Genomic DNA, 15,467 nt, shown 5'->3' with positions numbered 1-15,467 from the left:
ATCATAAAACACTTGTTTGGTTTGCAAAATGAAACTTTAATTGTTTGTTTGGAAAGTGTAAAAAGTGGTCCCTACTCAAATGATCATATTGGTTGGAATTATTTTTTATTATTTTTTCCTAACTTCAATGTTAACTTTCTCCTAAAATCATGTCTTTTTTTCATGAAATCACTTTACAAGCCACATCAGCATATGAAATCACTTTACACTATTTTCACAACTACAAACAAACAATTAAAAGTGATGAAAGCTGACATTGGGACCCACTTTTTTACACTTTACATCCTTTTACATGGTAAAAACATACAACCAAACAGCCCCTAAACAAAGTAGTAGTTCATTCGTCCTTCTAAGAAAGTTTTTTTCAGATCTGCAACCGGATTTAGTTTTTTTCCCCCTTTTCATTGCATTATTTTGATTTACAGTAAAATATTAGAGACGAGAAATTTTTCCACCGCAAAACATCAACATGCAACGAGCCGAGCCTTGTCTCCTCCGCGCCATTTCAACGAGTAGATTATCAAAAAGCCTTGAAATATTTACAAGTGGATCGAGCTTTTCGATCTCATTTATACCAAGTAGACGAATACGCAACTACAATTCACTAGCAACAATCTCAAATAGAAATGTTTAGTACGTAAACTATAAAATATTAAGAACCGCAAGCCAACAACAAAAAAAGATGGTTTCATGATAGTGTAGGCGGTACCTAGTTCAACAGTAAGGGGCTCTTTGGTTCAATTTCTATTAAAACTTTTCTACAAAACGGTTGAACCAAACACCACCTAAATAAAAAAAAAAGTAGAGAAAAAGAGCGTGCAATTATCACAATATCACTTCTTTACTCCATGAAAGCTATACGCTAGGATTGTTGCCTGTATGCAACAACGCACTAGGGTATACTTGAGGTCATTGCTTTCGGGGTAATAAGATCAGGATGTTCCAAACAAACATAATAAACTCTCTCGTCGAAAAATATCATACAATTACAAAAAAAAAAGTTTCGTAAAGAAATTGTAGTAACATGAAAGATTCTGATGCCCTTGGCCAAATTAGAAGACTGAATAATTGTTGAAAGCACACGCGAGCATTTTATTGAAATCACAGCACATTTCCATCAAGAATGTCATCTATACGTGTCACTGCTCCTTTTCTGTCTCCGTCTCTTTCTTTCCCAGGTACCTGTTAAGAGAGAAACCATAACATGTAAAATTTTGCCAATCTGCAAAGTGTTTTTTTAGGTTACTTCTTCATGGAAATAAGGGTGCGAATTCCTAACCAAAATAATAATACATTTTCATGTGCCTGTGAAATTATAATTCGGAATGGATCTACAACTATATTTCTTCCTTCATTACTTGTGTAGAATAGTTGCTCTAATCCAATGCTCAAAGTAGGATATTTGCTAACCTAAAACTTGATTTCCACCCATGTTCAAGTTATTCATCTGCATCCCATGCTCCTCTATTAGCCGAATACTCTCAGAAATGATCTATAACTATGCCGTGAAACCACCATAAAAGGTCGGAAGATAATACATACCCTAAATATACTAAGCTTACAGTTGTTCCTAGTACCAAAGAGTAAGGAGATAGCCTAACAAATCTAAACCATGTGATTGCTAATGTAGAGGCCATCAGCTTCGGAACTCCAATAATTATAACAATAATAACAATAAAGTACCCATGCACACTTGGTAAATAATATTTGCAAATCCAATTCTATGTCATTCCCCTTAAACCGGTGAAATGCTGGTTATGAGTTCCGCTGTCAGATTGGTAAATTCTTTATCTTTTCATGGGAAGTTATACATGTCCCTTTTCTGCACAGTCTTCTTCATCCCCATAGCTTCTCCCGTCCCCCAAATTACCCACCAATATCCAGCTGCTTCTTCCTTCCCCATTATTTTATGTGTTCTCCATTCTCCTCCGGTTCCTTCAATCAAACACACCGTAATCTTCTACGTAAAGAGTGCTTGGAGGGGCTTATTTTTAAAATCTTTTAAGTTATGTCAACTTTTAGTGGCTTTTGGCTTTTATGATAAAAAATCTATAAAAGATTGTTTGGGTAGAATCTAGGTAGCATGGATACGGGTGAGGACACGGACACGAGTCACGGCAAACTTGTAAAATGTAGGATACGGGGACATGGCTATATATAGTATACATATATACATATCTATATGTACGCGCGTGTGTATACACACACACGCACATGTGTATCTATATACATATATATGTACATATATACACATATGTATGTATGTATGTATGTATGTATGCATGTATGTATATTTATATAGAAAAATGTAGGAACTTGGTACCAAGTACAAATTTGTACTTGGTAGTGAGATATCTTATTTGTATGCACACACACACGCACATGTGTATCTATATACATATATATATGTATGTACATATATATACATATATATGTATGTATGTATGCATGTATATTTATATAGAAAAATGTAGGAACTTGGTACCAAGCACAAATTTTGTACTTGGTAGTGAGATATCTTATTTTTATCCACTCTCCAACATATGTGAATGTGAACCCCCATTTGAATGAGTGGATGGAAATGAGTCACCTCACTACCAAGCACAAAAAGTTGTGCTTGGTATCAAGTTCTTCCATATTGCTCATACACACACACATGACACGGCTATACACACACACACACACATACATACACAAACATGTATATACATGTATGCATATACATTTATGTATATATGTATATGTGTGTGTACATATACGCATGCATATGTATGTATGTATATATATATGTGTGTGTGTGTGTGTGTGTGTGTGTGTGTGTATGTGTGTGTGTATACATATACGCATGCTTATGTATGTATATGTGTGTGTGTATGTGTATGTAGATGTACATACATATATATGTATGTATATACATTTATGTATGCATGTGTGTGTATATATATGTGTGTGTGTCTATGTGTATACATTTATGTATGTGTATATATGTGTGTGCGTGTGCGTGTACATTTATGCATATATGAACATATATACATTTATGTATGTCTGTATCTATATGTGTGTGTGTCCATACATATACATATACGTATCTATGTATGTATGTATGTGTATATATATATATATATATATATGTGTGTGTGTGTGTGTGTGTGTGTGTGTGTACACATATATACACATATATATACATATATATACATACATACATACATACACACACACACACATACATACATATCTATATATACACATGCATACATACATACATATATGTGTGTGTGTGTGTGTAGTTCAAAGAAATCTTAATCTGTATCAAGTTCTCAATGATCGTGTTATTTGTGGGTGTAATCATTTCATATGGATGTTGCAAGGTGGATGTAAGGAAGTGATACAAAGTAAGAAGTATGGGATTGAACAAATGAGGAAGAAATCCCAGAGACATTTTTTACAATATTACCCTTTTATTAAATAAATAAATAAATAATGCTTTTCGGAGCACCGACGCAAAGCTCATATAAATTACTTCTCTTTAAAAATCAGGAGCAGACGTCCACCATATATAAATAATATAGAATGGGAGTATTAAGAGGGAATTAGGAATCCCCTATTGCTAATACAGAAATCTACACCTTACCATAATTGGAACTAAGATTGCACTATAATGTTGTCTACAGCACATTCTTATGTGAAAATGTGAAATAGAAGGACCTTAGTTGAGTCTCAATAGTATGAAGAATTAGATTCTAAAGGATATCTAATCATTAGGTTGTTCTGCTGTACATAAATCCTTTTAAAAAGACACAAGTCACACAACAAACATTGCTTGATCCAATGTCAGTGTTCGACCCCCAGATGATTTTCCATCTAATAGATTTCAAGCATTGACTTCCCAGTTCCTGTCTACATAACATTGGATATTATATCATTCAGTACAAATTAAACATTCTCAGCAGTCAGCAACAATGTCATACCAGTCCATACCAAACATACTGATATGGTGAAGATTGTGATCAATCAAAGTATGTATATCCCCTCATAAGAAAATTAATACAGTTTTCTTTTTTAATTTTCTTCTCATTTTTGTCATAGTTTTGACAATGTGAACTGAGAAGTTTGTTTAACAACCTGTAACTTTTTTTTCACTAACTCAGAGAATATCAGAAAACCCCAACTATTGAAACTGACAGTAACACTCTTAATTTCCGTTGGAATTTCAGACTAAGGTTTTCTATTTAAAATTGCATGCAAATAGCTAGTCCAAGGCAACAGTAGAGGACTTAATATTCTATATTTATGGATTTTCCTCTTGAAGTTGTAAGAGAACCCAAAATGAGTTGTATAGACCAATTTTAATACCAAACTGTAAGTACATCATGCTGGAAAACAATAAGAATCTAGATCCCAAAGCATTACATGTTTCTAACCCCACACATTAAATCAAACAAAGAGCTGCCATTGCAAGAGCTTGGGCTGATGCTGAACGAAACAGATGGCGGACTAAACATTTCTATCAAATTATACCGAGAACATGGACAAGACAGATTTTATGCAAGTATGCATAGTTTGTAACAAAAAAATACTTGTAAATTAATAAATAAATAGATATTTGTATGTCCAACTCTATTATAGTATCTTTCTGCAACCTCAGGCTGAATAATTGCAATTAATGATGATAGAATATATATATATAAGGAACTCCAGACACTGGGTGGCAAACTACAGCGTTGAAGGACTTCAGATTTTTGTGCCAAATAAATTGCAATGAGAATATTTCACACACAATGAGAATATTTCACACACAAAAAGTGCACTAGAAAACTCTGAATAAAGAAATCATACCCTTGAGATTTAGCCCAACGAGAAAGCTGATAGAGTTGCACCGTCTCATTAGAGGCATGGCATGCTAGAAGCAGATAATTTCGAGGCTGAACCATCCATGCAAACCTCATGAAGAGACCAGAGTAGACACACATAGCTGCAGGATCAAGAATAAGAGGTCAGAAGAATCAGGTCACAATAGGAAAATCTTTCGAAAATATCTTTTGCTGACCTCCAGTCATGTTGCCAGATATCAATTCTGGAGGTTTCTGCATATCAACTAAACCCTGAGAATGCATCCAGAAACCAAATTCATTATTAAATGCTAATGGTAAAATAATTATAGTACACAACACTATACTAGAATTAAGTGATCCAGATCACCACAATAAGTGATAGAATATTAAGTAATTATAATAAGGGCAATAACTGCATATCAAACGCGGGTCAAATCATATAACAACTATGACATAATATGATGCATAACCAAAATAACTGTGGCGCATCCGGTTAAGGTTTGGCTCAGTTACAAAACAGGTGATAAGAGACTTCAGCAAAAAGGCCAGGGCACTTTTGTTCGAAAAAGGGGGCAAAAATAGAACATCCATGAAGCCAATGCCGTCTGACTCTCTCACGCTGATATGATGGTTAGATCACTTTGGTATAATTTACAGTACATGCATCGCATTCCTCCATGAACAAGTCACCTAAAATGCAATTAAGTGAATGCATTCTCATTTCTCAAGGTTCATGATGACAAAAAATAGCGACGAAAAGTTTACTTTATCAACAACAGATTCTTCCAATGTAATATAGTAGGTATATGCAAATGTTAGTGAGAAATTTACTGTGCCATTAGGGAAGGCAGATAATACATATGTACGTCTATAGGTAAATAGCAGATAAACCCTCCTCATCTCTAATTCACTAGAAATTATCCTTCTCGAAATAGACGGGGGCGGGGGGTGCTATTGAAGGTGTAGACGAGAAAGGTATCTGCAATTTGTCCCGTATAAATTATCGGCAGGGTAAAATTTTATAATGTACTCTTGAAACCTTGAATCCATAGGGAGCATCTAAATCGTAACATCTAAATATATATAAACTATAACAACCCAAGTGCCATTTATAAATTTTAGCGGTTTAGAACACATAACATCTTTGAATATGTTGACGTCGGCAAATCGAGAAATCGAGAAACATACGGCGACGACGAATCCCCAGTTGGCAACGGGCCCCCAGAAATGAGACGTCTTGGGGCCCACAGGGCTGTTCCAGAAACCTCTGAAGGCCGCCATTTCGAGCGAAGCCGGGCCCTACGCCTGCGAATTCAGAAAGGCGTCGATCGAATCCGTTAGAAAACCCTAGCTACTCGTACGGAGCTCGATCGGAGCGCTTAGGATCGGAGAACTCGTCGACAGATGTGAAGAAAACGCACCTTTGATGGGAAGCAGAGAGGGGAGCGGGCCTAGGGTTCGAGGGGCCGCAGCGGGAAATGATGAGAGGGATCGGACCGGTTGGAGGTTGTTGACGGTACGCGGAACGATGCAGCGAGCTGGCGTTCGAGATCTCGGGTCAATGGGGGAGGGGCGTGCTTGATTTATTCTCGACCGTCCGATGCGAAAGGGTCGCCACGGATTGGAAACGGGTCGGGTCGGATTCTACAGGATCAGGTAGCAGAGGTGCGGTGGGTCCATGGCCCGAAACTCGGAAGAAGACCTAGGGCCCGAACCAAAATGCGATCAGTGAATATAATCCTACCCGGTTCAGATACTTTTTTTTTTTTGACCTTTTCCTTTTCTTTTCTTCTTTTCCCCTTTCTTTAATAATGCCTGAGGGTAAAACTAAAAATAATCTTAGGGGCACACCCCCTAACACACCACCAACCAAACCCCCCTTTCCCATCGCTACAACAAACCGGGTCAGGCCCCACATGGGATTTTACAAATTTTAAAATCCCATGTAAGGTCCGGTTTACTGTAGCGATGGGAGAGGTGGTGTGGTTGGTGGCGTGGTAGGAGATATGCATCTAACACCACTCTAAAACTAATTTGCTTTAATTTCAGGATTGCGAATAACCTACGAACAGAACAGTTTAACAAAACAATCACAAAATTATGCATCAAAATATTCCCGTGTATTTTGTCATGAGAACAATTTAAAAAAAAAGAACACATTCTTGGTAGGTAATCAATTCCACCAAAACAACTTACATAATTGCATCTTGCCCACATCTCTTGAAAGCACTCTATATAATACAACAAAAACAATTACAACAAGTATTTTTTGTCGCAAGGAATCCTCGGGGAACCATACTGGCGAGAAAATCAGGCAATAAAGAAGGCCGTCGTCGAGCTTTCTAGTGTACAACAGCAGAACCTTTGAGAGGCTGATTCCCTAAAAATTGAAAGATCAATTCGAAATACATTTCCGTGATGTTGACAGACAATGAGAAGGATATCATTATGCCGCAAGTGCCACAGATTGAACAGAATTTAACAGATTATATTCCATAAAGAATTTCTGAGTAAAGTAGCACACTGAAACTCACAATAATCAATTGGTCAAGAACTGCTCCACTGCCCAAACTTGCAAATTCCTCGGCGACTCTGCTCAAAAGATTCGCGGATAGATTTCACCATAGAGTGCACAGTAGGACATTTAGCTAATTCTTCATTCTCTTCCTGTAATTTTTTGGCTTAGTTTCATCAACATCAAGCTTTAAATTTAAAGGCAGAGAGAAATGTGTGTACCACTTCAGAGAGTCGGTCTTCAAAGCCCTTTAAATTTGCATCATTGCACATGAAAATCTTTTGATAAGCTTTCCTCATGCTTCTAACCTTGAATACCAAAAATAGAAAAGTTAGCAAGTTCTGGAGTAATATGTATGACTACAACTTCTTCAGATAATCGTTAACCTCAGCGCTTGAGAATCCACAGCGGCGCAGGCCCTCCAAATTCAAGCCCCGAAGCTCAGCTCTATCACCAGAAACCATCATGTACTTCGGGACATCCTGTGAAATCTGTTGCATAGATTACAAAATGACATTGTCTCACATCTGCACATAAGCCGAGGTTTAAAATATGACTGTCCGTCATAAGTTACACGAGATATGGAAGCCACCCTGACATAATGCATCCCTTCGCACTTCATTGTGGAGCAAACAGTATGATAATGATAATGTTGTAAACAATCAGACGTGTTCTAAAATAGGTAGTAACGGAGGTAATATTCAGCACACCATGCTAAACATACATCATTAACATGCTTGGATATCTTTCTTCTAAAGGTACATACCAAAACCCAAGAAAGGAACTACATGATAAAGATGCAATAATATCATATAAATACTGATAGACATGACAATAAACATGATAAAAAATACTTCTAAATGTATAATGATCTGACTAACCCAGCAAGATAACTACATGATTGAGATAAAATGTAATAGTCAACTGGACAAACAATATTCTAAATGTTAAAAGGATTGTAAAGATTCCAATGAATAAAGAAATAAAAGGTTTATAAACAAAATGACATACCACAGAACCTCCGCCTAAAAAAGAATACGCCCCTATATGGCAAAATTGATGAACGACAACAGCCCCAGAAGTATGAGTATAATCCTGCATTAACATCCAGTATTTTAAGTTGCTCTTTCTGCTGCTAATAAAAATCTAAGCAGCCATAAGCAAAACAATGACTTACTTCTACTACTACATGTCCTCCAAATAAAGTGCCATTGGCAAAAATATTGTTATTACCAACTTTGCAGTCATGGGCAATATGACAAGACCCCATGATAAGATTGTTATCACCAATAACCTGGGAAATCATAAAAAGTCAGTAAACGAGCAATGCATAGAAATGCTTCATACTCTAGTTATCTACATACCGTTTTGTCACTTGATTTAGAAGATCGGTGAATAGATACGAACTCTCTGATGTCATTATTGTCACCAACATGTAGGGAACTTTCATCCTCTTGCTGAAAGGACAAACATCAACGGCAGTTACTGACATACTGTAACATATATGTTCAACTTTTGTCAACAGTGTAAACTATCAATATTTTGAATATTAAGTAGAGTGTCCTTATGAATGAGAAATTGTAAAATACTAAAATACATCCATTGATATGTTAAGATTCAAGTGGCATATGACAGATAGAAGAAAGTGAGGACTATCAGAATGCTTTTAATGATTAAACTTTAAGCAATAGCGACCTCAAACCTATAAGCACTCCTTCAACAATCAAATGCCTTAACAATTTGCTCCCAGCTAGCTTGTTGAGCCACTTAATTATATCCATGGGCATATAAGTTTTGATAGATTCATTAAGTACAAAGATTTTCAACACGGTTCACAACAGACCATAAGTGGGAAGAGTCAAAAGACTGAAGCTTCACCGGATTCATATAAAATACAATGCATATGGCCACGGCTAGATTCTTCATACTACATGCCCACAAAAAAGGGTAAATAGACATGAATATATACCAGCTTGCATAACCTGTATAGTGTCAAACAAACGTACATAAAAAACTAAGAACATACATGTTTGTGGGAAAATTTGCAGTAAAAAGACAGTGAAAGAAAATTGACCTGTATTCTCTCAAAATCGATTACAATTTGGATTTCCGATTACAAAAAAGAGGAGAATGAATTTGATTCTCCCCTTTGTTTAAAACTGGGTTCTTCACGGTAGTGATGGAGTGTCTCCCTCGAATGCTTGCGTCGAGTTTGCTCTCCGTTGACGATCCACGCGTCTTGATTCACTAAAACGATATCTTCTCCTCACGATTTGACGTTGTGGAGAACTTGCGTGGCAAGTTTGAAACTCTTGATGAGTTGATAACTCTGAACGAGTTTTAACTCTTGAAAAAGAGTTGATTTGAACCGAAAGTTCGGTTGATAAGCCAAGGATGAAGAAGCTCTTGTTGCAGATCTCCCAAGCTCCAGAAAATGCTCCAAGGATCTCTTCTGCTGCTGTCAAACCGAGAGCCAAGTCCCCTCTGCTCCAACCTCGCTGCCAATTCTCCGATCCAAAAAAGCCAACCTGAACTCAATCGATTTTACCCATATTTATAGGGAATTAAGGGGTGTAACCGTCCCATTAATCCGCTCCTAAGTGGGGCGGAAATCCCTCAAATCGTGGAGGAAAAACGGTTCCTGCAACCGTTCAGCTCGTGTTTGAACGAGTCAAACGCCCACGTCGGCGTTCAGGACCCTAACTCTGCGTTTTAGAATGGAGACGCGGAGTTGGTTACTCGCTGGGTGCTAAAAAACACGGGTCCGACCCCAGTGTTTTAATGTTGTAACGCGGGTCCGACTCCAGCGTTTTGATGTTGTAACGTGGGTTCGACCCTCGCGTTTTGATGTTGTGACGCGGGTCCGACTCCAGCGTTTTGATGTTGACACACGAGGAGGACCTCCGCGTTTTGGTGTCGATACACGGGGAGGATCTCCGCGTTTTGGTCTTAGAGTGCGGTGATGAGTTCCGCATCTTGCTTTGGAGAGATTATCAACAAGTAATCTCTTTTGTCATAGCGTTGCAAAGATCATTGTCTTGTAATCTTCGTCTTGACTCCTTGAGAATATGAGAGTCGTCAGATTGTAACTCCCGATGTTGATTGTGAATGCTGTTGAACTAGAGCTCTCATCGGTTGTCGTGAAGATCGTCAGATTGTAACCTTCAGCGATCTACGTGAAAGTCTTCAAATTGTAGCCTTCTGGAAGTCGTCAGATTGTAACTTCCATCATCGGTGTTTGATGGGGGGATAAGCTATCTATTGTGATTTTTAGACAACCTACAATACACCATTTATATTTATTCATATACATTTGCTTTTATATCATGGGTGATTGCTAATAACTACACACTTTACCTTTGTATCAATGCTCTAGAATATTTGATACAATTGCAGGGGAAGGGGGGGGATGTTTTAATAATGGGATCATTACATAAGGCCTCAAGTATCAACCTTAGGAACTTATTAACCTTAGAACATCTTAGGAACTTCTTAACCTTAGAACATCACTGAAGGCTCCGTTATACAAAAGTCTATATCAAGCTAAGCATTGAAAGGCTTTACATAGAAAATAAGAACTGACCTTGTACTTTAGATCTTGGCACTTTATTCCGACCACTGCATGGTGTCCAATGACATTATTGTTCCCTATAATTGTTTTACCAGGTATGTCTGCACCAACAACAGCCCCACTATCTGACAGTTTCAAGTTTCACCACATCAACAATAAAAATGATCATGCAGATTGAAGCAAAATTAATGAAAAATTATGGTCTCAAACAGAAATCAGCAAAGTATGCTACAAACTTCAAAATGTTAGATCAACTTAATGAAAGTGAATAATAAAATACCTTCACTTTTGATTTTCCTGCTGGTCTTCTAGATGAAGGCCCACTTTCTTTGTCAAAGTAAATATGCCAAAAAAGATAACGTTGATAGCAGCTTGTTCAATAGAATGATAATTAATGGAGATATGCTCCATGGCTTAACTGTTAGGGAATTTAGTCTCCCCGCCTACTGCGAACTGCGCAACTCGGAAGCTAACCCACAATCAATAAGATAGATATAACCGCAATCAAGAAGCAAGAACACCGAGATTTACGTGGTTTGGTCGACCAACTTCGACCTACGTCCACGGACAAAAATACGAGAAATCCACTATGTATCAGAGAGAACTACAAGAGGAATCACTCAACTCTCGTCTCTCAATCTCTCAACCTCACATACATAATCAACTCTCATATTATCTCCAAAGTCATCTCCTTACAATCTTTTGAACGGACAAAGACTATGAAATCCTCTCCTAATGATGTAATCTTTTGTACGAACAAAGACTACGAAACCCTCGCCTCTCGTACAATATTCTTAAATCAGGTTACGTCCTCTGCTAACCCTAGATTACAAGAATATTAGCTCTCTCTCATCTGCTTGGTTTTTCCTCCATCAATAGAAGGATATATAGGAAAAAAATCTATCTCTAGCCTAACTTCCTAATTAGAATAGAATTCAAAATCCTAATCAAGATGAAACCTAATCTCGTAATCATGATAGATCTCTAACCCTATCTAATTCTTACGAAGGTATACAAAGAATCAAAGATACATTCTCAATAATCTCCACTTTGAATTTGATTCCCAAACTCCCTTGAAGATATATCATCGTTGTCTTCAAACTTTACCTCTCCCGCTAGAGTCTTCTATTCCTTTTGCACTTCAAATCAAAGCACTTGCACTCTAACTGGATGCCTGTATGACCCTCACTTTCATCTGCCTTGCTGTGGCACCTCCACCTCACTTGTGCGCACCAAGAGATCTTCGTCACCTCTGACATTAGAAGCAAATCGGCCATGCTTCTCCTCCCAACTTGAGCCTGACAACAGCCTCCCCTGCTTATTGTCCTTGTGCTCCACCTGCATCGCTCGTCTCAAACTATATCGGTGCACCTCTTCTACTACACACTACGAGTCGGATGCCTCTATTCCTCCATCACTTGGCTTGGACTGAATATGAGCGCTCATCATCTTCAAGTCTAATGCCACCATCTTCATTAGTATGTGTGTCACTCAGTCGTGCCTGCTTCCAAGCTACACCTAATCTGGCACTGTCCTCCTCGAGTCTACACACCAACCAACTACTGTTCCCGCGATGACCCTAAATAATTGTATGCTGACAACTCTACTGCTAGAATTACATCTGATTCTCTATACCAATCTTATTCTCACATACTCGTTTGCCTTATCTGCTATCAGATCTGTCGGGTCATCACTATCAGAACTTTTCAGCACTTTCTGACCAATCTGAACAAAATCTAAAAAAATCAAGCCCTCCCATCTCGTTCAGAGCACTCCAAAACTCAGAAATCGACCCATGTATCACTACATTCTGCCTCAGATTCACCCATTTGCCGAATAATCATGGACTGTCGGATTAAAAAAACACCAAACACCACAAATCAGCCAGCACCATATCAACATGAAATCCAACCCACGTGATTGATACCTTTCCTTCTCTCATAAATCTCGCGGACCCATGCTACAATAATTTCTCCTTTTTCCCTTTTCTTCTTTTTCTCCATCTTGATTCTTGTAACGCCGCCGATCTTCACTTTTGTACAATGTCTATCTTACGAACTCGCTCCCGGATCCATCATCATGGCTCTGATACCACTTGTTAGGGAATTTTAGTCTCCCCGCCTACTACGATCTCCACAACTTGGAAGCTAACCCACAATCAATAAGATAGAAAATAACCACCATCAAGAAGAAAGAACATCGAGATTTATGTGATTCGATAGACCAACTTCGACCTAAGTCCATGGGGCAACAATACTAGAAATTCACTATATATCAGGGAGAACTACAAGAGGAATCACTCAACTCTCGTCTCTCAATCTCTCAACCTCACATACATAATCAACTCTCATATTATCTCCAAAGTCTTCTCCTTATAATCTTTTGAACGGACAAAGACTGTGAAACCCTCTCCCAATGATGTAATCTTTTGCACGGATAAAGACTACGAAATTCTCGCCTCTCATACAATATTCTTGAATCAGGCTACGCTCTCTGCTAACCCTAGATTACAAGAATATTGGCTCTCTCTCCTCTGTTTCTTGATTTTTCCTCCAACAATAGAATAACATATATAGGGAAACCAAAAACACTATCTCTAGCCTAACTTCCTAATTAGAATAGGATTCAAACTCCTAATCATGTTGAAACTCAATCTCATAATCATGATAGATCTCTAACCATATCTAATTCTCATGAAGTTATAAAAATAATCAAAGACACAATCCTAACATTAACAACTTAAAAAGTTTTCGGTAGAAAAATTAAGAATCACGCTTTCTGGGAGATTTTTCATGCACAGCAGGTTAAACAAAAAGGAAAAAGAATACTTGCATCACACTCGTTGCTCGACTGATGCTTAATAACTACTGAAAAGAAAACATAATGCACCATAAGTTTACTTCTACATGCAGACAACAGAATTTAATAGGGTGCGAGACATGATTACAAACTTACGTTCGTATGATGCAATTCTCCCCTAAATTAGTATCTCCCATGATATGACTCGCCGGATGTAGTCGACAAGAATCGCCAATGTTCACATAAGATCCAACGGTACAAAGGGGACCAATAACAACACCCTACAAATACCAACACAAATTGAAGTAAATATGTGCTCCGTCGAGAACCGACATGACCATCAACAAAACAAAGTAAAGTTCAAATTTTGAAACCAACAGGTAAAGCTTCCAATTTCCGCTTGTATAGTTTAAAAAAAAACATCTCAAACAAATATTTTAGATTTTTGCACCTTTTCTTCCGGTTAGGTTCTCATTCTTTATTCTAGAACTATAAGATTGCATATTACCAAATGACCGCAGAGATACTCACTTCAAAAAATTTATTTAAAAAAGATCACATTTCTGTAAAAAAAAAGTGTAAATTTGAAGCGGAACAGGATAATAATTTTGATATTGGACCTTTCCGATGACGGCATCAGGATGGACAACAGCACTAGGATGGATCGAAGCAACTTCATCTTCTCTTCTCGACAATATACCTAAAATTACAAGGGAGAGTGCTCTAAAATAAATTAAAAATATACAGAAATTAAGGAAAAAATCGGATCTTTTGTAAAGGGGAAGAATCAAGAACCTCCATGGAGTTGGCAATAGAGGATCCTTTGAGAAATGGAGAGAGGGGAGAGGCGTCGCAGAGCTTTGAGAGCGATCATGGCGCCAATCGAGGGTTTTTAACGCCGAAGAAAGGGGAGGACTTTGAGAGAGCAAGCCAGCGCAGGACGGCGTACGGTATAGGTCTGTTGAGATCAAGCGTCTCGTATCAATATGATGATATTGCATAATATTTAATGTATATATAATTAAATATGTTATTAAAAAAATTGTGTAAATCAGATCATTTTTTAAGTGGAACGAGAGGAAATAAGAGGGGGGGGGAAGTACTGGGCTTATCTGAACTTTTCCACGTCAGACAGACTCACGTGCTTACACGAGACCAGCCTCGAACACGCAACGCAAAATATAAGCATCGACAGCCGTCGTTGGCCCCCACGTGCACCTCAAAACTCACGCGAGGCCGGGTACGGCTTGAGGGCTTGAGCCGCTCTCAAAGATCCCGAATCTTGAAGTCGCAGCTGTCAACCTACTGAGACCACCGCAATCGTCTTGTCTGAAAGGCATCTAAAGCACAATGCCCAAAATACCCTTATCCTTATCCGCTCCTTCTACCGGTACTACTGCAATTACCTCATAATTTCAGGCCTGTTTCTGTCATTTGATAATGATAATAAATATTTAGAAAAATGGGGGCGGCTAGGGTTTCAGCCTTCATCCGTTTTCTTTTCGCCCTAAAAAGCCTCGGCTTTCGCTCTCCCCCTCTAATGGCGATCGAATTGAGCAGAGGTTAGTGCTAGTATTGCGGTTTTTGTTGCGGTTTGTTGGAGATCGAGCTGGGATTTTTGATCGGCGATGACGACTTTGAACCCTTTCGATATCCTTGTCGATGACGACAGCGATGATCTCACGCAGCTGATCGCTGCTCAACAGAAGAAGATCGCCGAGCAGAAGACTGCTCCGGCGGATGCCGGCGG

At 38.2% G+C, this 15,467-nt stretch overlaps 2 protein-coding genes across 4 annotated transcripts; both read right to left on the bottom strand.

The window, feature by feature from the left end:
* On the bottom strand, positions 770–6,409 carry LOC109837877 (mitochondrial pyruvate carrier 1-like). The gene is made up of 5 exons (XM_020406254.1): positions 6,254–6,409; positions 6,021–6,137; positions 5,048–5,102; positions 4,837–4,972; positions 770–1,182 (listed from the first exon to the last, which is right to left on the bottom strand). Exons 2-5 carry the CDS (start codon positions 6,111–6,113, stop codon positions 1,140–1,142), a joined length of 327 nt encoding a protein of 108 aa, XP_020261843.1. The 5' UTR covers positions 6,114–6,137; positions 6,254–6,409; the 3' UTR covers positions 770–1,139.
* On the bottom strand, positions 6,973–14,712 carry LOC109837876 (probable acyl-[acyl-carrier-protein]--UDP-N-acetylglucosamine O-acyltransferase, mitochondrial). 3 transcript variants are annotated; one of them, XM_020406251.1, is made up of 11 exons: positions 14,513–14,712; positions 14,338–14,417; positions 13,874–13,998; positions 10,931–11,039; positions 8,712–8,804; positions 8,525–8,641; positions 8,359–8,442; positions 7,734–7,838; positions 7,569–7,655; positions 7,367–7,499; positions 6,973–7,283 (listed from the first exon to the last, which is right to left on the bottom strand). In XM_020406251.1, the coding sequence occupies exons 1-10, from the start codon at positions 14,589–14,591 to the stop codon at positions 7,380–7,382; spliced, it is 999 nt and encodes a 332-aa protein (XP_020261840.1). In that variant the 5' UTR covers positions 14,592–14,712; the 3' UTR covers positions 6,973–7,283; positions 7,367–7,379. The 3 variants fall into 3 exon arrangements, with proteins under 3 accessions (XP_020261840.1, XP_020261842.1, XP_020261839.1); XM_020406253.1 differs by having other exon boundaries at positions 6,973–7,204; XM_020406250.1 differs by having other exon boundaries at positions 6,973–7,212; positions 14,513–14,711.

This window comes from Asparagus officinalis, chromosome 4 (genome assembly GCF_001876935.1).
Source record: "Asparagus officinalis chromosome 4, Aspof.V1, whole genome shotgun sequence".
In the NCBI taxonomy this organism is placed as follows: Eukaryota; Viridiplantae; Streptophyta; class Magnoliopsida; order Asparagales; family Asparagaceae; genus Asparagus; species Asparagus officinalis.
Note: the sequence above shows the minus strand (reverse complement) of the source record. Positions and strands in the feature narration are given on the sequence as shown.